Source organism: Somniosus microcephalus, unplaced genomic scaffold (genome assembly GCF_052327205.1).
Source record: "Somniosus microcephalus isolate GS21.2 unplaced genomic scaffold, FLI_Smic_1.0 unresolved_chr1, whole genome shotgun sequence".
In the NCBI taxonomy this organism is placed as follows: Eukaryota; Metazoa; Chordata; class Chondrichthyes; order Squaliformes; family Somniosidae; genus Somniosus; species Somniosus microcephalus.
In genome coordinates, this window is record NW_028225179.1 from 33,629,026 (window position 1) to 33,654,819 (window position 25,794).

General features: G+C 50.4%; 1 protein-coding gene across 1 annotated transcript in view; it reads left to right on the forward strand.

The window, feature by feature from the left end:
• The window catches only part of LOC147094578 (integrin alpha-M-like), a 151,337-nt gene that overhangs the window by 50,827 nt on the left and 74,716 nt on the right, over positions 1 to 25,794 (forward strand). Inside the window, exons 10-12 of the mRNA XM_085974408.1 lie at positions 9,289 to 9,430; positions 19,883 to 19,975; positions 25,693 to 25,772. Coding sequence (XP_085830534.1) covers positions 9,289 to 9,430; positions 19,883 to 19,975; positions 25,693 to 25,772 — 315 coding nt within the window. The remainder of the gene's footprint in view (positions 1 to 9,288; positions 9,431 to 19,882; positions 19,976 to 25,692; positions 25,773 to 25,794) is intronic.

Here is a 25,794-nt window from a genome sequence, read left to right on the forward strand (position 1 = left end):
CCCAGAGGGGGAAAGGACAGTGTATCTAACGCACTGTGACACCCGGTCCCAGAGGGGGAAAGGACAGTGTATCTAACGCACTGTGACACCCGGTCCCAGAGGGGGAAAGGACAGTGTATCTAACGCACCGTGACACCCGGTCCCAGAGGGGGAAAGGACAGTGTATCTAACGCACTGAGACACCCGGTCCCAGAGGGGGAAAGGACAGTGTATCTAACGCACTGTGACACCCGGTCCCAGAGGGGGAAAGGACAGTGTATCTAACGCACTGTGACACCCGGTCCCAGAGGGGGAAAGGACAGTGTATCTAACGCACCGTGACACCCGGTCCCAGAGGGGGAAAGGACAGTGTATCTAACGCACTGAGACACCCGGTCCCAGAGGGGGAAAGGACAGTGTATCTAACGCACTGTGACACCCGGTCCCAGAGGGGGAAAGGACGGTGTATCTAACGCACTGTGACACCCGGTCCCAAAGGGGGAAAGGACGGTGTATCTAATGCACTGTGACACCCGGTCCCAGAGGAGGAAAGGACAGTGTATCTAACGCACCGTGACACCCGGTCCCAAAGGGGGAAAGGACGGTGTATCTAACGCACTGTGACACCCGGTCCCAGAGGGGGAAAGGACAGTGTATCTAACACACTGTGACTCCTGGTCCCAGAGGGGGAAAGGACAGTGTATCTAACGCACTATGACACCCGGTCCCAGAGGGGGAAAGGACAGTGTATCTAACGCACCATGACACCCGGTCCCAGAGGGGGAAAGGACAGTGTATCTAATGCACTGTGACACCCGGTCCCAGAGGGGGAAAGGACAGTGTATCTAACGCACTGTGACACCCGGTCCCAGAGGGGGAAAGGACAGTGTATCTAACGCACTGTGACACCCGGTCCCAGAGGGGGAAAGGACAGTGTATCTAACGCACTGTGACACCCGGTCCCAGAGGGGGAAAGGACAGTGTATCTAACGCACTGTGACACCCGGTCCCAGAGGGGGAAAGGACAGTGTATCTAACGCACTGTGACACCCGGTCCCAGAGGGGGAAAGGACAGTGTATCTAACGCACTGTGACACCCGGTCCCAGAGGGGGAAAGGACGGTGTATCTAACGCACCGTGACACCCGGTCCCAAAGGGGGAAAGGACAGTGTATCTAACGCACCGTGACACCCGGTCCCAAAGGGGGAAAGGACAGTGTATCTAACGCACTGTGACACCCGGTCCCAGAGGGGGAAAGGACAGTGTATCTAACGCACTGTGACACCCGGTCCCAGAGGGGGAAAGGACAGTGTATCTAACGCACTGTGACACCCGGTCCCAGACGGGGAAAGGACAGTGTATCTAATGCACTGTGACACCCGGTCCCAGAGGGGGAAAGGACGGTGTATCTAACGCACTGTGACACCCGGTCCCAGAGGGGGAAAGGACGGTGTACCTAACGCACTTTGACACCCGGTCCCAGAGGGGGAAAGGACAGTGTATCTAACGCACTGTGACACCCGGTCCCAGAGGGGGAAAGGACTGTGTACCTAACGCACTTTGACACCCGGTCCCAGAGGGGGAAAGGACAGTGTATCTAACGCACTGTGACACCCGGTCCCAGAGGGGGAAAGGACGGTGTATCTAACGCACTGTGACACCCGGTCCCAGAGGGGGAAAGGACAGTGTATCTAACGCACTGTGACACCCGGTCCCAGAGGGGGAAAGGACAGTGTACCTAACGCACTTTGACACCCGGTCCCAGAGTGGGAAAGGACAGTGTCTCTAACGCACTGTGACACCCGGTCCCAGAGGGGGAAAGGACAGTGTATCTAACGCACTGTGACACCCGGTCCCAGAGGGGGAAAGGACAGTGTATCTAACGCACTGTGACACCCGGTCCCAGAGGGGGAAAGGAGAGTGTATCTAACGCACTGTGACACCCGGTCCCAGAGGGGGAAAGGACAGTGTATCTAACGCACTGTGACACCCGGTCCCAGAGGGGGAAAGGACAGTGTATCTAACGCACTGTGACACCCGGTCCCAGAGGGGGAAAGGACAGTGTATCTAACGCACTGTGACACCCGGTCCCAGAGGGGGAAAGGACAGTGTATCTAACGCACTGTGACACTCGGTCCCAGAGGGGGAAAGGACAGTGTATCTAACGCACTGTGACACCCGGTCCCAGAGGGGGAAAGGACAGTGTATCTAACGCACTGTGACACCCGGCCCCAGAGGGGGAAAGGACAGTGTATCTAACGCACTGTGACACCCGGTCCCAGAGGGGGAAAGGACAGTGTATCTAACGCACTGTGACACCCGGTCCCAGAGGGGGAAAGGACGGTGTATCTAACGCACTGTGACACCCGGTCCCAGAGGGGGAAAGGACAGTGTATCTAATGCTCTGTGACACCCGGTCACAGAGGGGGAAAGGACAGTGTATCTAACGCACCGTGACACCCGGTCCCAGAGGGGGAAAGGACAGTGTATCTAACGCACTTTGACACCCGGTCCCAGAGGGGGAAAGGACGGTGTATCTAACGCACTGTGACACCCGGTCCCAGAGGGGGAAAGGACGGTGTATCTGACGCACTGTGACACCCGGTCCCAGAGGGGGAAAGGACAGTGTATCTAACGAACCGTGACACCCGGTCCCAGAGAGGAAAAGGATAGTGTATCTAACGCACCATGACACCCTGTCCCAGAGGGGGAAAGGACAGTGTATCTAACGCACTGTGACACCCGGTCCCAGAGGGGGAAAGGACAGTGTATCTAACGCACTGTGACACCCTGTCCCAGAGGGGGAAAGGACAGTGTATCTAACGCACTGTGACACCCGGTCCCAGAGGGGGAAAGGACAGTGTGTCTAACGCACTGTGACACCCTGTCCCAGAGGGAGAAAGGACAGTGTATCTAACGCACTGTGACACCCGGTCCCAGAGGGGGAAAGGACAGTGTATCTAACGCACTGTGACACCCGGTCCCAGAGAGGGAAAGGACAGTGTATCTAACGCACTGTGACACCCGGTCCCAGAGGGGGAAAGGACAGTGTATCTAACGCACTGTCACACCCGGTCCCAGAGGGGGAAAGGACAGTGTATCTAACGCACTGTGACACCCGGTCCCAGAGGGGGAAAGGACAGTGTATCTTACACACTGTGACACCCACTCTCAGAGGGGGAAAGGACAGTGTATCTAACGCACTGTGACACCCGGTCCCAGAGGGAGAAAGGACAGTGTATCTAACGCACTGTCACACCCGGTCCCAAAGGGGGAAAGGACAGTGTATCTAACGCACTGTGACACCCGGTCCCAGAGGGGGAAAGGACAGTGTATCTAACGCACTGTGACACCCGGTCCCAGAGGAGGACAGGACAGTGTATCTAACGCACTGTGACACCCGGTCCCAGAGAGAGAAAGGACAGTGTATCTAACGCACTGTGACACCCGGTCCCAGAGAGAGAAAGGACAGTGTATCTAACACACTGTGACACCCGGTCCCAGAGGGGGAAAGGACAGTGTATCTAACGCACTGTGACACCCGGTCCCAGAGGGGGAAAGGACAGTGTATCTAATGCACTGTGACACCCGGTCCCAGAGGGGGAAAGGACAGTGTATCTAACGCACTGTGACACCCGGTCCCAGAGAGTGATAGGACAGTGTATCTAACGCATTGTGACACCCGGTCCCAGAGGGGGAAAGGACAGTGCATCTAACGCACCGTGACACCCGGTCACAGTGGGGGAAAGGACAGTGTATCTAACGCACCGTGACACCCGGTCCCAGAGAGGGAAAGGACAGTTTATCTAACGCACTGCGACACCCTGTCCCAAAGGGGGAAAGGACAATGAATCTAACACACTGTGACTCCCGGTCCCAGAGGGGGAAAGGTCAGTGTATCGAACGCACCATGACACCTGGTCCCAGAGGGGGAAAGGACAGTGCATCTAACGCACTGTGACACCCGGTCCCAGAGAGGGAAAGGACAGTGTATCTAATGCACTGTGACACCCTGTCCCAGAGGGGGAAAGGACAGTGTATCTAACACACTGTGACACCCTGTCCCAGAGGGGGAAAGGACAGTGTATCTAACACACTGTGACACCCTGACCCAGAGGGGGAAAGGACAGTGTATCTAACGCACTGTGACATCCAGTCCCAGAGGGGGAAAGGACAGTGCATCTAACGCACTGTGACACCCGGTCCCAGAGGGGGAAAGGACAGTGTATCTAACGCACTGTGACACCCGGTCCCAGAGGGGGAAAGGACAGTGTATCTAACGCACTGTGACACCCGGTCCCAGAGAGGGAAAGGAAAGTTTATCTAACGCACTGTGACACCCGGTCCCAGAGGGGGAAAGGACAGTGTATCAATGCACTGTCACACCCGGCCCCAGAGGGGGAAAGGACAGTGTATCTAACGCACTGTGACACCCGGTCCCAGAGGGGGAAAGGACAGTGTATCTAACGCACTGTGACACCCGGTCCCAGAGAGTGATATGACAGTGTATCGAACGCATTGTGACACCCGGTCCCAGAGGGGGCAAGGACAGTGTATCTAACGCACCGTGATACCCGGTCCCAGTGGGGGAAAGGACAGTGTGTCTAACGCACCATGACACCCGGTCCCAGCGAGGGAAAGGACAGTTTATCTAACGCACTGTGACACCCTGTCCCAAAGAGGGAAAGGACAGTGTATCTAACACACTGTGACACCCGGTCCCAGCGGGGGAAAGGACAGTGTATCTAACACACTGTGACACCCGGTCCCAGAGGGGGAAAGGACGGTGTATCTAACGCACTGTGACACCCGGTCCCAGAGGGGGAAAGGACAGTGTATCTAATGCACTGTGACACTCGGTCCCAGAGGGGGAAAGGACAGTGTATCTAACGCACTGTGACACCCGGTCCCAGAGGGGGAAAGGACAGTGTATCTAACGCACTGTGACACCCGGTCACAGAGGGGGAAAGGACAGTGTATCTTACGCACTGTGACACCCGGTCCCAGAGGGGAAAGGACTGTGTATCTAAAGCACTGTGACACCCGGTCCCAGAGGGGAAAGGACTGTGTATCTAACACACTGTGACACCCGGTCCCAGAGGGGGAAAGGACAGTGTATCTAACGCACCGTGACACCCGGTCCCAGAGGGGGAAAGGACAGTGTATCTAACGCACTGTGACACCCGGTCCCAGAGGGGAAAGGACTGTGTATCTAACGCACTGTGACACCCAGTCCCAGAGGGGATAAGGACAGTGTATCTAACGCACCGTGACACCCGGTCCCAGAGGGGGAAAGGACAGTGTATCTAACGCACTGTGACACCCGGTCCCAGAGGGGGAAAGGACAGTGTATCTAACGCACTGTGACACCCGGTCCCAGAGGGGGAAAGGACAGTGTATCTAATGCACTGTGACACCCTGTCCCAGAGGGGGAAAGGACAGTGTATCTAACACACTGTGACACCCTGTCCCAGAGGGGGAAAGGACAGTGTATCTAACACACTGTGACACCCTGTCCCAGAGGGGGAAAGGACAGTGTATCTAACGCACTGTGACACCCGGTCCCAGAGGGGGAAAGGACAGTGTATCTAACGCACTGTGACACCCGGACCCAGAGGGGGAAAGGACAGTGTACCTAACACACTGTGACACCCTGTCCCAGAGGGGGAAAGGACAGTATATCTAACACACTGTGACACCCTGTCCCAGAGGGGGAAAGGACAGTGTATCTAACGCACTGTGACACCCGGTCCCAGAGGGGGAAAGGACAGTGTATCTAACGCACTGTGACACCCGGTCCCAGAGGGGGAAAGGACAGTGTATCTAACGCACTGTCACACCCGGTCCCAGAGGGGGAAAGGACAGTGTATCTACCGCACTGTCACACCCGGTCCCAGAGGGGGAAAGGACAGTGTATCTAACACACTGTGACACCCTGTCCCAGAGGGGGAAATGACAGTGTATCTAACGCACTGTGACACCCAGTCCCAGAGAGAGAAAGGACAGTGTATCTAACACACTGTGACACCCTGTCCCAGAGGGGGAAAGGACAGTGTATCTAACGCACCGTGACACCCGGTCCCAGAGGGGGAAAGGACAGTGTATCTAACGCACCGTGACACCCGGTCCCAGGGAGGGAAAGGACAGTTTATCTAACGCACTGTGACACCCGGTCCCAGAGTGGTTAAGGACAGTGTATCCAACGCACCGTGACACCCGGTCCCAGAGGGGGAAAGGACAGTGTATCTAACGCACTGTGACACCCGGTCCCAGAGGGGGAAAGGACAGTGTATCTAACGCACTGTGACACCCGGTCCCAGAGGAAGAAAGGACAGTGTATCTAACGCACTGTGACACCCGGTCCCAGACGGGGAAAGGACAGTGTATCTAACGAACCGTGACACCCGGTCCCAGAGAGGAAAAGGATAGTGTATCTAATGCACTGTGACACCCGGTCCCAGAGAGGAAAAGGATAGTGTATCTAACGCACTGTGACACCCGGTCCCAGAGGGGGAAAGGACAGTGTATCTAATGCACTGTGACACCCGGTCCCAGAGGGGGAAAGGACAGTGTATCTAACGCACTGTGACACCCGGTCCCAGAGGGGGAAAGGACAGTGTATCTAACGCACTGTGACACCCGGTCCCAGAGGGGGAAAGGACAGTGTATCTAACACACTGTGACACCCTGTCCCAGAGGGGGAAAGGACAGTGTATCTAACGCACTGTGACACCCGGTCCCAGAGGGGGAAAGGACAGTGTATCTAACGCACCGTGACACACGGTCCCAGAGGGGGAAAGGACAGTGTATCTAACGCACTGTCACACCCGGTCCCAGAGGGGGAAAGGACAGTGTATCTAACGCACCGTGACACCCGGTCCCAGAGGGAGAAAGGACAGTGTATCTAATGCACTGTCACACCCGGTCCCAGAGGGGGAAAGGACAGTGTATCTAACGCACTGTAACACCCGGTCCCAGAGGGGGAAAGGACAGTGTATCTAACGCACTGTCACACCCGGTCCCAGAGGGGGAAAGGACAGTGTATCTAACGCACCGTGACACCCGGTCCCAGAGGGAGAAAGGACAGTGTATCTAACGCACTGTCACACCCGGTCCCAGAGGGGGAAAGGACAGTGTATCTAACGCACTGTGACACCCGGTCCCAGAGGGGGAAAGGACAGTGTATCTAATGCACTGTGACACCCGGTCCCAGAGGGGGAAAGGACAGTGTATCTAACGCACTGTGACACCCGGTCCCAGAGAGTGATAGGACAGTGTATCTAACGCATTGTGACACCCGGTCCCAGAGGGGGAAAGGACAGTGTATCTAACGCACCGTGACACCCGGTCACAGTGGGGGAAAGGACAGTGTATCTAACGCACCATGACACCCGGTCCCAGAGAGGGAAAGGACAGTTTATCTAACGCACTGCGACACCCTGTCCCAAAGGGGGAAAGGACAATGAATCTAACACACTGTGACACCCGGTCTCAGAGCGGGAAAGGACAGTGTATCTAACGCACTGTGACACCCGGTCCCAGAGGGGGAAATGACAGTGTATCTAACGCACTGTGACACCCGGTCCCAGAGGGGGAAAGGACAGTGTATCTAACGCACTGTGACACCCGGTCCCAGAGGGGGAAAGGACAGTGTATCTAACGCACTGTGACACCCGGTCCCAGAGGGGGAAAGGACAGTGTATCTAACGCACTGTGACACCCGGTCCCAGAGGGGGAAAGGACAGTGTATCGAACGCACCATGACACCTGGTCCCAGAGGGGGAAAGGACAGTGCATCTAACGCACTGTGACACCCGGTCCCAGAGAGGGAAAGGACAGTGTATCTAATGCACTGTGACACCCTGTCCCAGAGGGGGAAAGGACAGTGTATCTAACACACTGTGACACCCTTTCCCAGAGGGGGAAAGGACAGTGTATCTAACACACTGTGACACCCTGACCCAGAGGGGGAAAGGACAGTGTATCTAACGCACTGTGACATCCAGTCCCAGAGGGGGAAAGGACAGTGCATCTAACGCACTGTGACACCCGGTCCCAGAGGGGGAAAGGACAGTGTATCTAACGCACCGTGACACCCGGTCCCAGAGGGGGAAAGGACAGTGTATCTAACGCACCGTGTCACCCGGTCCCAGAGAGGGAAAGGAAAGTTTATCTAACGCACTGTGACACCCGGTCCCAGAGGGGGAAAGGACAGTGTATCTAACGCACTGTGACACCCGGTCCCAGAGGGGGAAAGGACAGTGTATCTAACGCACTGTGACACCCGGTCCCAGAGGGGGAAAGGACAGTGTATCTAACGCACTGTCACACCCGGCCCCAGAGGGGGAAAGGACAGTGTATCTAACGCACTGTGACACCCGGTCCCAGAGGGGGAAAGGACAGTGTATCTAACGCACTGTGACACCCGGTCCCAGAGAGTGATATGACAGTGTATCGAACGCATTGTGACACCCGGTCCCAGAGGGGGCAAGGACAGTCTGTCTAACGCACCATGACACCCGGTCCCAGAGGGGGAAAGGACAGTGTATCTAACGCACTGTGACACCCGGTCCCAGAGGGGGAAAGGACAGTGTACCTAACACACTGTGACACCCTGTCCCAGAGGGGGAAAGGACAGTATATCTAACACACTGTGACACCCTGTCCCAGAGGGGGAAATGACAGTGTATCTAACGCACTGTGACACCCAGTCCCAGAGAGAGAAAGGACAGTGTATCTAACACACTGTGACACCCTGTCCCAGAGGGGGAAAGGACAGTGTATCTAACGCACCGTGACACCCGGTCCCAGAGGGGGAAAGGACAGTGTATCTAACACACTGTGACACCCTGTCCCAGAGGGGGAAAGGACAGTGTATCTAACGCACCGTGACACCCGGTCCCAGAGGGGGAAAGGACAGTGTATCTAACACACTGTGACACCCGGTCCCAGGGAGGGAAAGGACAGTTTATCTAACGCACTGTGACACCCGGTCCCAGAGTGGTTAAGGACAGTGTATCCAACGCACCGTGACACCCGGTCCCAGAGGGGGAAAGGACAGTGTATCTAACACACTGTGACACCCGGTCCCAGAGGGGGAAAGGACAGTGTATCTAACGCACTGTGACACCCGGTCCCAGAGGGGGAAAGGAGAGTGTATCTAACACACTGTGACACCCGGTCCCAGAGGGGGAAAGGACAGTGTATCTAACGCACTGTGACACCCGGTCCCAGAGGGGGAAATGACAGTGTATCTAACGCAACGTGACACTCGGTCCATATTTAACCTTCCTTTTTTCCCCTCCGCAGTGCTGATGTTTTAATCGTGTGTCCAGGAGCACAGCTGGACCTTACTGTTCGGCTGAAGAATGCAAAGGAGAATTCCTATCAGACGACAGTGAGATTCTCCCACCCAGCAGGGCTCTCTTTCCGAAAGGTGTCCATCCTAAAGGTAGATTCCATTACGCAACATGCGTGTGCACAGATTTATCCTGCAGCGCTGCCTCAGTACAGTCCCTCCGACAGTGCAGCTCTCCCTCAGTACTGCCTGTGGTGTATGTACTTTGAAGAAGGAACTATATTCTGCAGCCCCTGTATACTGCAGTACCAGTAGTGACCACCCCGGTATATAAGCTTGTGAAGTAACTTTGTATAGTAGTTCCAGTTTTGTCCCCACTCAGTAAAGACCTGTTGTAACCAACTTCTGCAGTCCGTGTCTCAATTACACACGGACGTAACACTGGCGACGAACAGATCCGAACTTACCTACAGTTCTGCACCACCTCATGGGGATCCGTCCCTGAAGCGAAGTTGCCAGAGGTCGAGGCCAGAAGGAAGAAAAGAAAAAAAAACAAACAGAAGAAACGGGCGTCGACCGTGGGCAACCGCCTCTGATTCATCGAATTCGAAGATTTGCAGGAGAGGCTGTCGAGAGCGGGGCTTGGTTATCCCGTCTATGGTGTTCCAGCTAATCGGGCTGGTGGCAGGTCGTACACTGATCCTTCCTGGGCTGCGGCGAGCTAGAGCTCGATCGGGTGGCTTTTCAACGGAGCCGAGCAGCATTGTCAGGAAGAGGAGAGAGAGAGAGAGAGAGAGAGGGTGGAGCACACAGGGCGCGGCCGGTGCTACGAAGCCGGACAGCGTACAGACAAGAGAAGAGGGAGGAAAGTGTCCCGTAGGGTTTGCTCTGACGACGGGAACAGTAATTAACATAAACGAAATTAGAAGCGCAGAAGCCTTTTCGGATGTAGTGTCCGTGTGTAGATAAAGACACTGAAGACAGGAGTTGGTTCATAGGTATTTACTAAGCAAGTCTGGCGGGGGGGGTTTCTAAAGGATATACACAATACACAGGCTTATATAGCCCAAGTGGCAATTACCGGCATTACGCACACCTGGGGCTCTTAAAGGCACATACACCACAATTGCTCTTAAAGGCACATACACCACAATTCCTCCCCTTCTAGCTAACTAGTACATCATATTTTAAGTAATTATTAATTACATGTTCTATGCAAAATAATATACATTGCTGTATTAATTAATTATAAGTTAGTCTCTCAGGAGGCTTCCTGACTCGGTCCGGATAACGCCTTGGGGGTGTAGTAGTTTCTGGTGGTGTAGTAGGTTCTTCTGGCAAGGCTGATTCGGCTTGAAGGCCAGTGTCGGGTTCATCGGATTCCAGTATCACCGGATCGGAGGTAGATATGGGTATCTCTACTTCATCGTTAGATGTATAGCGTGGTGGTGTAGGTTGTCCCTTTTCGGATGACTTGATGATTTGGTCCGCATGGCGCCTTATTATGCTTTCTCCGATGTCCACGGTATACATCAGTGGTCCTAGTCGTGTGCAGATAGTTCCAGGCTGCCATTTCTCGGTACGGTAGTCCCGGGCCAAAACCGGTTGGCCTATCTGGAAGGCCCTAGTTGGCCTTTCATTCATGCCCTGAAACTGCCGGTTCTCCACGTCCCTTCGGATGTTGGGCTTGACCAAATCCAGCCGGCATCTTAAGTTTCTATTGTAGAACATCATGGCGGGAGTTTGGTTTGTAACCATATGTGTGGCATTCCTATAGGCAAATAAGAAGTTATCCACCTTGTGCTGAAGTTTTATGTCTTCATTACCCATGGCCTTTATGGCCTTCTTAAAGGTCTGGACAAACCTTTCAGCCAAGCCATTGGTGGCGGGATGGTATGGGGCGGACGTGTAGTGCTTTACCCATTGTTCTTTAAGAACTTCCTGAATTCTTCGGACACAAATTGCGGTCCATTATCAGAACATATCTGCTCCGGCAGCCCATTCCTGGCAAATATGGTCCTTAATACTGTGATGGTTTTTTCCGTGGTGGTGGAGGACATCTTTATTACCTCCGGCCACTTGGAGTGTGCATCAACTGCGATTAAGAACATTGAGTCCATAAATGGACCAGCAAAGTCGATGTGCACCCTTTGCCAGGGAGATGAGGGCCACTCCCATGGATGTAGAGGGGCCTGTGGCGGAGCATTTTGGACCTTCTGGCATCCTAGGCAGCTCTTGGTCATGTCTTCGATGTCTCCATCGATACCTGGCCACCATACAAACGCCCTAGCTAGGTTCTTCATTTTCACTCCACCCAGATGCCCCTCGTGAAGCTCCTTTAGCACTTTATCCTGGAGTTTGGGTGGAATCACCACTCTGGATCCACACATCAAGGTTCCTCGGCACACTGACAGCTGTTCTCTTCTTTGTGAGAATGCTGGCAACAGTGGTTCGCCATGTGCTGGCCATCCCTTCATTGTTAAATCGTAGACCCGTGAGAGAGTAGGGTCATTTCTGGTCTCCCTTTCAATGGCAGAATTTGTCACCGGTAGACATTCCACTATGGTAGAGTGGAATATCTCTACTGGGTCTACTGTAGGTGCCTCTTCTATCGTTGGCAACGGCAGGCGTGATAAACCGTCAGCATTCCCACGCTGTTTTGACCCTTTGTATTCAATGTTGTATTGGTGTGCCCCTAGAAAAAGGGACCACCTCTGTAGTCTTTGTGCCGTCATAATGGGGACACCTTTCTTAGGGTTGAATATGGAGATGAGGGGTTGATGGTCAGTCAGCAAGGTAAATTTTTGTCCATGTAGGTAATGGTTGAATTTCTTCACTCCCCATACCAGGCTGAGTGCTTCCCTGTCTATCTGGGAATAGTTACGCTCAGCTGAGTTCAATGAGCGTGACGCAAAAGCTATCGGCCGTTCCGAGCCATCAGGGAATCTATGGGACAATACCGCTCCTATGCCGTAAGGGGATGCATCGCACGCCAGTCTGATTGGTAGTGATGGGTTGTAATGAGCCAAAACTTTCTCGGATGTGATTAAGTCTTTACATTTATGGAAGGCACGTTTACAGTCTTCGTTCCATTTCCAAATCACTCCTGTGTGTAGAAGATCATTAAGAGGGTGTAGAATAGTTGATAAGTTCGGTAAAAATTTATGATAGTAATTTATTAATCCCAGGAATGACCTCAATTGTAAAACATTTTCAGGTGCTGGGGCTTTTATAACTGCTTCAATTTTTTCAGGTGACTTATGCAACCCTTCCTTATTAATTATGTGGCCACAATATGATATCTGATTTTGGAAAAATTCGCACTTGGGGCGATTTGCTCGTAGGCCCCGTTCTTTCAGCCTAGTGAGCACCTGCTCCAAATTGGCACGGTGCTCGTTGTCGTTTTCTCCTGTTATAAGGATGTCGTCTAGGTAACACTGAGTCCCCGGAATCCCTTGCAGGACTTGCTCCATAGCTCTTTGCCAGATAGCTGGAGCTGATGCTACTCCAAAAACCAGTCGATTGTACTGGTACAGGCCTTTGTGTGTGTTTATTGTGAGATACTTTTTAGAGGTCTCCTCAACCTCCATCTGTAGATATGCCTGTGCCAAGTCAATTTTTGTGAAACGTTTTCCTCCGGATAGGGAGGCGAAAATATCTTCTATCCTCGGAAGAGGATACTGTACCGTGTGAAGGACCGGGTTTACAGTCACCTTAAAGTCCCCACAGATGCGAATTTTTCTCTGTTCCTCAGAGTTATTTTTCAATGCTTTTTTCATGACTGGAACAATGGGTGTTGCCCATTCGCTCCAATCTATTTTGGATAATACGCCTGCCTTTTCCAAATTCTCCAGCTCTGCCTCGACTGCCGGACGTATTGCGTATGGCACCGGTCTTGCCTTAAAAAATTTTGGAATTGCTGCATCTTCCACTTTTATTGAGGCGGTGATGCCTTTCAAGGTTCCTAGTTTCTCTTGAAACACTTCTTTGGCGTTGGCCAAGATGTCTTTTAATCGTTCAGGTATGATGTCATCATTGTTTTTTTCCTTACTGGTCACCGTCAGTGCCTGAATGGAGTGCCAGTCTAAACGTATCTTCCTTATCCATTCACGTCCCAACAACGGTGGACCACCATCTTGTAGAATGTATAAATACAACTTTTGTATTTCTTTGCCGTTGTATACCACAGGCACCTTTATTTTTCCTTTGGGGTATACTTTCTGCCCCGTATATGTTTTTAAGATAATGGATGTGTCTTTTAGAGGTATATGCGAAAATAGCCTCTCGTAATCTCGTCGATTTATTACGGTTAGAGCTGATCCTGTATCTAGCTCCATTTTAACTGGGGACCCTGCTATTATGAGGGTAACCTAAATGGTCTGGTAATCTTCATTGGCAATTACATTATGTAATTTGAGAGAGCTTAGTCTCTTGTTCCCGGAGTCGCTATCGCTCTTCTGGTCTTTGGAACTACTGTCCGTCATCATTTGTACCTTTCTGTGCTTTTCCTTATTGATTCTTTCCCCGTTAGTGGATTTTTTATTTTCAGATCGGCATACACGTGGAATGTGTCCCATCTTTCCGCATCGCCTGCATGCTTTTTCTTTGAACCAGCAATCCCTCTGGTCATGGTTGGATCTGCTGCAGCGATAACATCTCTCGAAACCCCGTGTCATTTCATGGGTGCCGAAGTCCTGTGGCCTTTGCTGTATCTTTGCCGCTCCTATTGCACTGAAAGCCTTGTCCAGTGTTAAATCTTTTCCAGAAGATACCTTTTTTTGTGTTTCTACACTTAGGGGATCGCAGATGAATTTGTCTTGCAAAGAATCTGCCAGTCCTGCCTCGAATTGGCAGTGTAGGGTATCAACAATCTCCTCAAAATTCTTGTCCATCGGTTCGGCTGGAGTGATTAAGTTGCGTAACAGCTTGTATGTTTCTGCGCCCATTAGATCCAGAAGCACTGAAGCTTTTTTTTCATCTTCTATTCCATTTGCGGTGCAAAACACCTCCACTCTTTCTACATATGTGGTCCAATCCTCTATCTTGTTATCAAAAACATCAATATTGCCAAAGTTAGGCTCTGTTTCGTTATCAAAAGCATCAATATTGCCAGACTTAGGCATTTACTAAGCAAGTCTGGGGGGGGTTCTAAAGGATATACACAATACACAGGCTTATATAGCCCAAGTGGCAATTACCGGCATTACGCACACCTGGGGCTCTTAAAGGCACATACACCACAATTGCTCTTAAAGGCACATACACCACACTGCAGTTTGCCACTGGGACCGCGGAGAGCGGCGTTAGCAGCAGCGCGGGGGGGAAGTGCGCGAAGACCATAGGGCGTCGCCATCAAGGCATAAAAACGCCAGCAACACCGCTAGCACCAGCAGGGAAGAAGGCAAAGCGCGGGAGGCGCCATTTTGTTCAATCGGGGAAGAAGGCAAAGTGCGGGAGGCGCCATTTTGTTCAATCGGGGAAGAATGCAAAGCGCGGGAGGCGACATCTTAGGTCTCCAAGATGCCGAAGACTGGCAATATCACTGCCTTCGATAATGCAATACAAGACTGGACCACGTATGTGGAAAGAGACTAAGTATATTGCAAGGCAAATGAAGTAGCCGATGAGAAAAAGGCATCGGTACTACTAAACTTAATGGGCGCAAGAACGTACGGCCTATTGCGGAACCTGATCACTCCAGTCAAACCGATGGTGAAGAGTTTTAACGAAATTGTTGATATCCTACAGGAACACCTAAACCCTACACCGCTGCTGATAGCAGAAAGATTTAAATTCCACAAGAGAAATCAGCATAAAGATGACAGCAATGCTGATTACCTTACGGAACTACACAAGCTATCAAAGCACTGCCAGTTCGGAGCAGGACTGGCAGATACCCTACGGGACAAATTTGTCTGTGGGCTCCTGAGTGAAGGAACCAAGAAGAGGTTACTCTCAGAGAAAGAGCTGACGCTAGATAAGGCTTTCAGCGTGGCAGTATCGTACGAAGCAGCAGCAAGGGGAGCTGCGGAAATACAGCAAAAGCCACAGGAATACGGCACCCATGAAATGACACGGGGATTTGAAAAATGTTATCGCTGCGGCAGAACAACCCATGACCAGAAGGACTGCTGGTCCAAGGACAAAATATGCAGGCAATGCGGAAAGATGAGACACATTGCACGAGTTTGCAGGTCCGAGAAGAAGACCAACGACAACAAAAAGGCTACTAAGGAACAGTACAAAAAATGACAGACAGTAGTTCCGAAGACCAGAAGAGCGATAGTGAATCCGGGAACAAGAGACTAAGCTGTCTCAAACTTCACAACGTAATCACAAAAGAGGATCACCGAACCATTTGGGTCACCCTCACGATAGCAGGGTCCCAAGTCAAAATGGAATTGGATACAGGATCAGCTCTGACCGTCATGAATCGACGAGACTACGAGCGGCTATTCTCACACATACCCTTGAAAGACACATCCATTGTCTTGAAGACGTATACAGGGCAGAAAGTATACCCCAGAGGGAAAATAAGGGTGCCTGTCGAATACAACGGCAAGGATATACAGAAATTGTATCTGTACATACTGCAAGATGGTGGACCACCGTTATTGGGACGTGAATGGATCAGAAAGATAAGTTTAGACTGGCACTCCATTCAGGCACTGACTGTGGCTGGTAAAAAGGATGACGACGTCACACCTGGACGATTGTCAAAAAATCTTAGCTAACGCTAAAGAGGTATTTCAACAAGAACTGGGAACTCTTAAAGGCGTAACCGCCTTGATAAAAATAGAAGAGAATGCAATTCCCAAGTTTTTCAAAGCAAGACCGGTACCGTATGCAATTCGCCCAGCCGTCGAGGCAGAGCTGGAGAATCTGGAGAATGCAGGCGTGTTATCTAAGGTAGACTGGAGCGAGTGGGCAACACCCATCGTTCCTGTCATGAAGAAAATGTTAAACAATAAGTCTGAGGAGCCAAGGAAGGTTCGCATCTGTGGGGACTTCAAGGTGATGGTGAACCCAGTCCTTCACACAGTACAGTATCCTCTCCCGAGGATAGAAGATATTTTCGCCTCACTATCTGGAGGGAAGTGTTTTACAAAAATTGACCTAGCACAAGCATATTTGCAGATGGAGGTTGAAGAATCCTCTAGGAAGTATCTCACGATAAACACTCACAAAGGTCTTTACCAGTATAATCGACTGGTATTCGGAGTAGCATCAGCTCCGGCGATATGGCAAAGAGCGATGGAACAAGTCCTGCAAGGGATTCCGGGGACTCAGTGTTACTTGGATGACATCCTAGTGACAGGTGAAAATGACAGTGAACACCTTGCCAACCTAGAGCAGGTGCTCACTAGACTAAGAGAACATGGGCTACGAGCCAATCGCCCCAAGTGCGAGTTTTTTAAGAAACAGATATCGTGTTGTGGCCACGTGATTGATGAAGAGGGGTTACATAAGTCCCCTGACAAAATTGAAGCGGTAGTTAAGGCTCCAGCGCCTGAAAATGTGTCGCAACTGAGGTCATTCCTCGGATTGGTGAATTACTACCATAAGTTTTTGCCAAATTTGTCCACAATTCTGCACCCACTGAACGCCCTACTACAAACTGGAGTAGCATGGAAATGGAGCGATGAATGTAAACGGGCCTTTCAGAAGAGTAAAGACCTAATCACTTCAAGAGAAGTATTGGCTCACTATAACCCATCACTACCGATAAGACTGGCGTGTGATGCGTCTCCCTACGGCATTGGAGCGGTACTGTCACGTAAATTCCTTGATGGTTCAGAGAGGCCGATAGCTTTTGCGTCACGCTCGTTAACTTCAGCCGAGCGTAACTATGCCCAGATTGACAGAGAAGCCCTCAGCCTGGTGTGGGGGGTGAAGAAGTTCAATCACTACCTGCACGGTCAGAAATTTACTCTACTAACTGATCATCAACCTCTCGTCTCCATTTTCAACCCTCAGAAGGGCGTACCGATAATGACAGCACAACGGCTACAGAGGTGGTCCCTTTTCCTAGGGGCACACCAATATGACATCGAGTAAAAAGGAACTAAACAGCATGGAAATGCTGATGGATTGTTGCGCCTACCGTTGCCGACGGTGGAAGAAGCACCTGCAGTGGATCCTGTGGAGATATTCCACTCGACCATAGTCGAATGTCTCCCTGTGACGAATGCAAACATAGAAAAGGAAACACGAAATGACCCGACACTCCCCTGGGTCTATGATTTAACAGTGAAGGGATGGCCAGCACATGGCGAACCACTGTTGCCAGCATTCTCGCCAAGAGAACAGCTGTCAGTGTGCCGAGGAACCTTGATGTGTGGATCCAGAGGAGTAATTCCACCCAAATTGAAGGATAGAGTGCTCAATGAGCTCCATGAGGGTCATCTGGGAGTGGTAAAAATGAAGAACTTAGCCTGAGCGTTTGTGTGGTGGCCGGGAATCGATAGAGAAATCGAAGAGATGACCAAGAGCTGTACAGGATGCCAGAAGGTCCAAAACGCCCCACCACAAGCCCCTCTACATCCATGGGAGTGGCCCTCATCTCCATGGCAAAGGGTGCACATTGATTTTGCTGGTCCATTTATGGACTCGATGTTTTTAATTGCGGTGGATGCACATTCAAAGTGGCCAGAGGTAATAAAAATGTCCTCAACCACCACAGAAAAAACTATCACAGTCTTACGAACCATATTCGCCAGAAATGGGCTGCCTGAACAGATTTGCTCCGACAATGGACCACAGTTTGTGTCTGAAGAGTTCCGGGGGTTCTTAAAGAACAATGGTGTTAAGCATTACACATCCGCCCCATATCATCCAGCCACCAATGGATTGGCTGAGAGGTTTGTTCAAACATTCAAGAAGGCTATCAAGGCAATGGGTAATGAAGACATACCCCTACAACACAAGGTGGATAACTTCTTGTTTGCCTACCGGAATGCGACACATGCGGTTACCAACCAAACTCCAGCCATGATGTTCTTCAATCGAAGACTACGATGCCACTTGGATTTGGTTAAGCCAAACATCAGAAGAGATGTGGAGAACAGGCAGTTTCAGAATATGAATGAAAGGCCGACCAGGAGTTTTAAGATAGGTCAACCAGTTTTGGCCCGGGACTACCGCACAGAGAAATGGCAGCCAGGAACGATCTGCACACGGCAAGGACCTCTAATGTATACCGTGGACGTTGGAGAGAGCATTGTAAGACGCCATGCTGACCAGATTCTAGAGTCACTGGAAAACGTCAAATCCACACCACGATCTGATACACCTGGCGATGAAACCGAAGTACCAATTGCATCTACCTCAGAATCGGTGATATTGGAAGCAGATGAACCAAACAACGACATTGATCCCGACTCAACCTTGCCAGAAGAACCTGATACCCCAAAGAGGCGTTATCCAGACAGAATCAGGAAGCCTCCTCAAAGACTGAATTTATAATTGCTTAACTTCAGCTAATGTGTATAGCAACTGTAATTGTAAATATGTTATTTAATTATTAATCGAATGTTATGTACTGTTTAGCTAAAAGGGGAGGAATTGTAGTGTATGTACTTTGAAGAAGGAACTATAATCTGCAGCCCCTGCATACTGCAGTACCAGTAGTGACCACCCCTGTATATAAGCCTGCGAAGTAACTTTGTATAGTAGTTCCAGTTTTGTCTCCACTCAGTAAACACCTGTTATAACCAACTCCTGCAGTCCGTGTCTCAATTACACACGGACGTAACACTGCCCCTCCGACAGTGCGGCGCTCCCTCAGTACTGCCCCTCCGACAGTGCGGCACTCCCTCAGTACTGCCCCTCCGACACTGCGGTGCTCCCTCAGTACTGTCCCTCCGACAGTGCAGCGCTCCCTCAGTACTGCCCCTCCGACAGTGCAGCGCTCCCTCAGTACTGCCCCTCCGATGGTGCAGCGCTCCCTCAGTACTGCCCCTCCGACAGTGCGGCACTCTATCAGTACTACCCCTCCGACAGTGCGGCGCTCCCTCAGTACTGCCCCTCCGACAGTGCAGCGCTCCCTCAGTACTGCCCCTCCGACAGTGCGGCACTCCCTCAGTACTGCCCCTCTGACAATGCGGCGCTCCCCCAGTACTGCCCCTCCGACAGTGCGGCGCTCCCTCAGTACTGTCCCTCTGACAGTGCGGCGCTCCCTCAGTACTGCCCCTCCGACAGTGCAGCGCTCCCTCAGTACTGCCCCTCCGACAGTGCGGCGCTCCCTCAGTACTGCCCCTCCGACAGTGCGGCACTCCCTCAGTACTGCCTCTCCGAGAGTGCGGCGTTCCCTCAGTACTGCCCCTCCGACACTGCAGCGCTCCCTCAGTACTGTCCCTCCAACAGTGCTGCGCTCCCTCAGTACTGCCTCTCCGAGAGTGCGGCGTTCCCTCAGTACTGCCCCTCCGACACTGCAGCGCTCCCTCAGTACTGCCCCTCCGACAGTGCGGCGCTCCCTCAGTACTGCCCCTCCGACGGTGCAGCGCTCCCTCAGTAATGGCAACCAGGGAGTGTCGGTCTGAATTATGATGCTCAAGTCTCTGGAGTGTGAGGAAATGTCTAACCCTGATTTTATTCCTCCCTCAGTCCAACAGGAAACTGGAACTGGCCTGCGATGACCTCGGATCGGAAGTTACCGCTTGTAACATCAATCATCCCATTTTCGGAGAGGATGCAGAGGTGAAACTGAGAGACACCAGTCAGTGTACAGATATCTCCCTGAGAGAGAGGGACTGAGAGACACCAGTCAGTGTACAGATATCTCCCTGAGAGAGAGGGACTGAGAGACACCAGCCAGTGTACAGATATCTCCCTGAGAGAGAGGGACTGAGAGACACCAGTCAGTGTACAGATATCTCCCTGAGAGAGAGGGACTGAGAGACACCAGCCAGTGTACAGATATCTCCCTGAGAGAGAGGGACTGAGAGACACCAGTCAGTGTACAGATAACTCCCTGAGAGAGAGGGACTGAGAGACACCAGTCAGTGTACAGATATCTCCCTGAGAGAGAGGGACTGAGAGACACCAGTCAGTGTACAGATATCTCCCTGAGAGAGAGGGACTGAGAGACACCAGTCAGTGTACAGATATCTCCCTGAGAGAGAGGGACTGAGAGACACCAGTCAGTGTACAGATATCTCCCTGAGAGAGAGGGACTGAGAGACACCAGTCAGTGTACAGATATCTCCCTGAGAGAGAGGGACTGAGAGACACCAGTCAGTGTACAGATATCTCCCTGCGAGAGAGGGACTGAGAGACACCAGTCAGTGTACAGATATCTCCCTGAGAGAGAGGGACTGTGAGACACCAGTCAGTGTACAGATATCTCCCTGAGAGAGAGGGACTGAGAGACACCAGTCAGTGTACAGATATCTCCCTGAGAGAGAGGGACTGAGAGACACCAGTCAGTGTACAGATATCTCCCTGAGAGAGAGGGACTGAGAGACACCAGTCAGTGTACAGATATCTCCCTGCGAGAGTGGGTCTGAGAGACACCAGTCAGTGTACAGATACCTCCCTGAGAGAGAGGGACTGAGAGACACCAGTCAGTGTACAGATACCTCCCTGAGAGAGAGGGGCTGAGAGACACCAGTCAATGTACAGATATCTCCCTGAGAGAGAGGGACTGAGAGACACCAGTCGGTGTACAGATATCTCCCTGAGAGAGAGGGACTGAGAGACACCAGTCAGTGTACAGATATCTCCCTGAGAGAGAGAGACTGAGAGACACCAGTCAGTGTACAGATATCTCCCTGAGAGAGAGGGGACTGAGAGACACCAGTCAGTGTACAGATATCTCCCTGAGCGAGAGGGACTGAGAGACACCAATCAGTGTATAGATGTCTCCCTGAGAGAGAGGGACTGAGAGACACCAGTCAGTGTACAGATATCTCCCTGAGAGAGAGGGACTGAGAGACACCAGTCAGTGTACAGATATCTCCCTGAGAGAAAGGGACTGAGAGACACCAGTCAGTGTACATATACCTCCCTGAGAGAGAGGGACTGAGAGACACCAGTAAGTGTACAGATATCTCCCTGAGAGAGGGGACTGAGAGACACCAGTCAGTGTACAGATATCTCACTGAGAGAGGGACTGAGAGACACCAGTCAGTGTACAGATATCTCCCTGAGAGAGAGGGACTGAGAGACACCAGTCAGTGTAGAGATATCTCCCTGAGAGAGGGGACTGAGAGACACCAGTCAGTGTACAGATATCTCACTGAGAGAGGGACTGAGAGACACCAGTCAGTGTACAGATATCTCCCTGAGAGAGAGGGACTGAGAGACACCAGTTAGTGTACAGATATATCCCTGAGAGAGAGGGACTGAGAGACACCAGTCAGTGTACAGATATCTCCCTGAGAGAGAGGGACTGAGAGACACCAGTCAGTGTACAGATATCTCCCTGAGAGAGAGGTACTGAGAGACACCAGTCAGTGTACAGATATCTCCCTGAGAGAGAGGGACTGAGAGACACCAGTCAGTGTACAGATATCTCCCTGAGGGAGAGGGACTGAGAGACACCAGTCAGTGTACAGATATCTCCCTGAGAGAGAGGGACTGAGAGACACCAGTCAGTGTACAGATATCTCCCTGAGAGAGAGGGACTGAGAGACACCAGTCAATGTACAGATATGTCAATTCAATTCAATTCAAATCACTTTATTGGCATGACAAGGTACATCTTATGTTGCCAAAGCATCGAAAAACATTCATGGTTGTACACAAAAATACAGATCTATCCATACAGTGTATAAACAGATATATCCCTGAGTGTATAAATATACATTCATATAATTTGTATATACTCTTTTCTTATATTTAGTGGTTGTCCCTCTGTTTATGGCAAGCTGTAACATAGTGTGCCGCTAAGGTTACACAATTTCTCTCTGCCCCTAGTAGGTATGGGAGTTTTTGGTCGTCATTCAAATTTCTGAATTCCGGGCATATTTTTGTGAATTTTGGGTAGAAATTCTCCCTTATGCCCTGATATTTTCTACAAGCTGTGAGGGAGTGCATCTCTGTCTCCGCCACTCCCTGACTGCAGTGAGAGCATATCCTGTCCTCTCTTGGTAGCCGGGTCTGCCTGTGTCTACCTTTTTCGATCGCCAGGCTATGTTCACTAAGTCTGTACATTGTCAAGGTTTTTCTCAGTTTGCTATCCTTTACCATGGTCAGGTAATCAGCCATGTTGTATTGTCTGTTTAGGGCCAAGTAGCAATTGAGTTTGCTTTGGGTTTTTGTTGTTTCTGCCCAATATGACAGATATTTTTCCTTTTGCTTAGCGACAATTGTGTTGGGTCGAATTCTTTGTGTTACGCTGTCACTGTCCTGGGGCTGGTTGTTGTTAGTAGTGTTAGCAGTTACTTCACTGAGTCCCAGGACTAGTTGACTGAGGGTATTCTTCTTTATGGTCCTCTCTTGGCATTTCAGGGCTTCGTAATGATAGCATTGGGGGTTGCTCATTTCTAGGTGTTTCCAAAATTTGGTGGCTCTTTTTTGGATAGTGATTATTAATGGATATTGGCCTAGTTCTGCCCTGCATGCATTGTTTACGGATTGTACTGCATGCATTGTACAGATATCTCCCGGAGAGAGAGGGACTGAGAGACACCAGTCAGTGTACAGATATCTCCCTGAGAGAGAGGGACTGAGAGACACCAGTCAGTGTACAGATATCTCCCTGAGAGAGAGGGACTGAGAGACACCAGTCAGTGTACAGATATCTCCCTGAGAGAGAGGGACTGAGAGACATCAGTCAGTGTACAGATATCTCCCTGAGAGAGAGGGACTGAGAGACACCAGTCAGTGTACAGATATCTCCCTGAGAGAGAGGGACTGAGAGACACCAGTCAGTGTACAGATATCTCCCTGAGAGAGAGGGACTGAGAGACACCAGTCAGTGTACAGATATCCCCCTGAGAGAGAGGGACTGAGAGACAACATAAGAACATAAGAACATAAGAACATAAGAAATAGGAGCAGGAGTAGGCCAATCGGCCCCTCGAGCCTGCTCCGCCATTCAATAAGATCATGGCTGATCTGATCCTAACCGCCAATCCACTATGACAGAACCATCTCCTGAATCTAACAGAATTAGACACACGAAAACAGGAGCAGGATCAGGCTACACGGCCCCTGGGCCCGCTCCGCTACCCACAGGGCCATGACCGATCCGAACATAGACTCATGTCCAAATTCCTGCCCGCTCCCCGTAACCCTTAATTCCCTTTTCTACTAGGAAACTGTCTATTTCTGTTTTAAATTTATGTAATGATGTAGCTTCGACAGCTTTTTGGGGCAGCATATTCCATGGACCTACCACCCTCTGAGTGAAGTAGTTCCTCCTCATCTCAGTTTTGAAAGAGCAGCCCCTTATTCTAAGACTATGCCCCCTAGTTCTAGTTTCACCCATCATCTGGAACATCCTCCCTGCATCCACCCGATCCAACCCCTTCATAATCTTATATGTTTCAATAAGATCGCCTCTCATTCTTCTGAACTCCAATGAGTAGAGTCCCAATCTACTCAACCTCTCATATGTCCATCCCCTCATTCCCGGGATTAACCGAGTGAACCTTCTTTGTACTGACTCAAGAGCAAGTATGTCCTTTCTTAAGTATGGACACCAAAACTGTATGCAGTATTCCAGGTGCGGTCTCACCAATACCTTGTACAACTGAAGCAATACCTCCCTATTTTTATATTCTATCCCCCTAGCAATGAAAGCCAACATTCCATTGACCTTCTTAATCACTTGCTGCACCTGCATACTAACCTTTTGAGTTTCGTGCACCAGGACCCCCAGATCCCTTTGTACTTCAGTACTTTCAAGTTTCTTGCCATTAAGATAATAACTTGCTCTACGATTTTTCCTGCCAAAGTGCATAACCTCACACTTTCCAGTATTGTATTCCATCTGCCAAATCTCTGCCCACTTACTTAGCCTGTCTATGTCCCCTTGCAGGTTTTTTATGTCCTCCTCACTCACTACTTTCCCTCCCATCTTAGTATCATCTGCAAACTTTGATGTGTTACACTCGGTCCCCTCCTCCAAATCGTTAATATAGATTGTAAAGAGTTGGGGACCCAGCACTGACCCCTGCGGAACACCACTGGTTACTGATTGCCAGTCTGAATATGAACCATTTATCCCAACTCTCTGCCTTCTGCTAGATAGCCAATCCTCTATCCATGCCAGAATATTACCCCCAATCCCGTGATTTTTTATCTTAAGCAATAATCTTTTGTGTGGCACCTTGTCAAATGCCTTTTGGAAGTCTAAATACACTACGTCCACTGGTTCACCTTTATCCACCCTATATGTTACTTCCTCAAAGAACTCCAGCAAATTTGTCAAACATGACTTCCCCTTCATAAAACCATGCTGACTTTGTCTTATTAAATTATGATTATCCAAATGTCCTGTTACTGTCTCCTTAATAATGGACTCCAAAATTTTACCTACCACAGATGTTAGGCTAACCGGTCTATAGTTTCCAGCCTTCTGTCTACTGCCCTTTTTAAATAAGGGTGTTACATTAGCAGTTTTCCAGTCTGCCGGGACCTTTGCTGAGTCCAGGGAGTTTTGGAAGATTATTACCAATGCATCCACAATCCCTACCGCCACTTCCCTCAAAACCCTGGGATGTAAGCCATCAGGTCCAGGTGATTTATCCGCCTTGAGTCCCATTATTTTACCAAGTACTACTTCCTTAGTGATTTTAATCGTATTTAGCTCCTCCCCCCCATAGCCCCCTGCTTGTCAAGTGTTGGGATATTCTTGGTGTCCTCTACTGTAAAGACTGATACAAAATATTCATTCAGTGTTTTTGCCATCTCCATATTTCCCACCATTAATTTCCCGGTCTCATCCTCTAAGGGACCAACATTTACTTTAGCCACCCTTTTTCTTTTTATATAACTATAAAAACTCTTACTATCTGTCTTTATATTTTTTGCTAATTTACTTTCATATTCTATCTTCCCTTTCTTAATCAATCTTTTTGTTATTTTTTGCTGTCTTTTAAAGTTTTCCCAATCCTCTATCCTCCCACTAGATTTGGCTACCTTATATGCCCTTGTTTTTAGTCGAATACTATCCTTAATTTCTTTACTTAGCCACGGATGGCTGTCTTTTCTTTTACACCCTTTTTTTCTCAGTGGAATATACTTTTTTTGGAATTTGTAAAATAACTCCTTAAATGTACACCACTGATCATGTATCGTCTTATCCTTTAACCTATTTTCCCAGTCCACTTTACTCAATTGTGTCAGTGTACAGATATCTCCCTGAGAGAGAGGGACTGAGAGACACCAGTCAGTGTACAGATATCTCCGTGGGAAAGAGGTATGGATCACAGGTTAATCTTTGTCACCTGATTTTGTATCTTTAGGTTGTTTTTGTCACAACACTGGATGTATCCAATGTCAAAACGTGGAACCATTCTCTCCGAATCAACGTGACAGCCTACAGGTAAACTTGGCCCCTCCCCTTC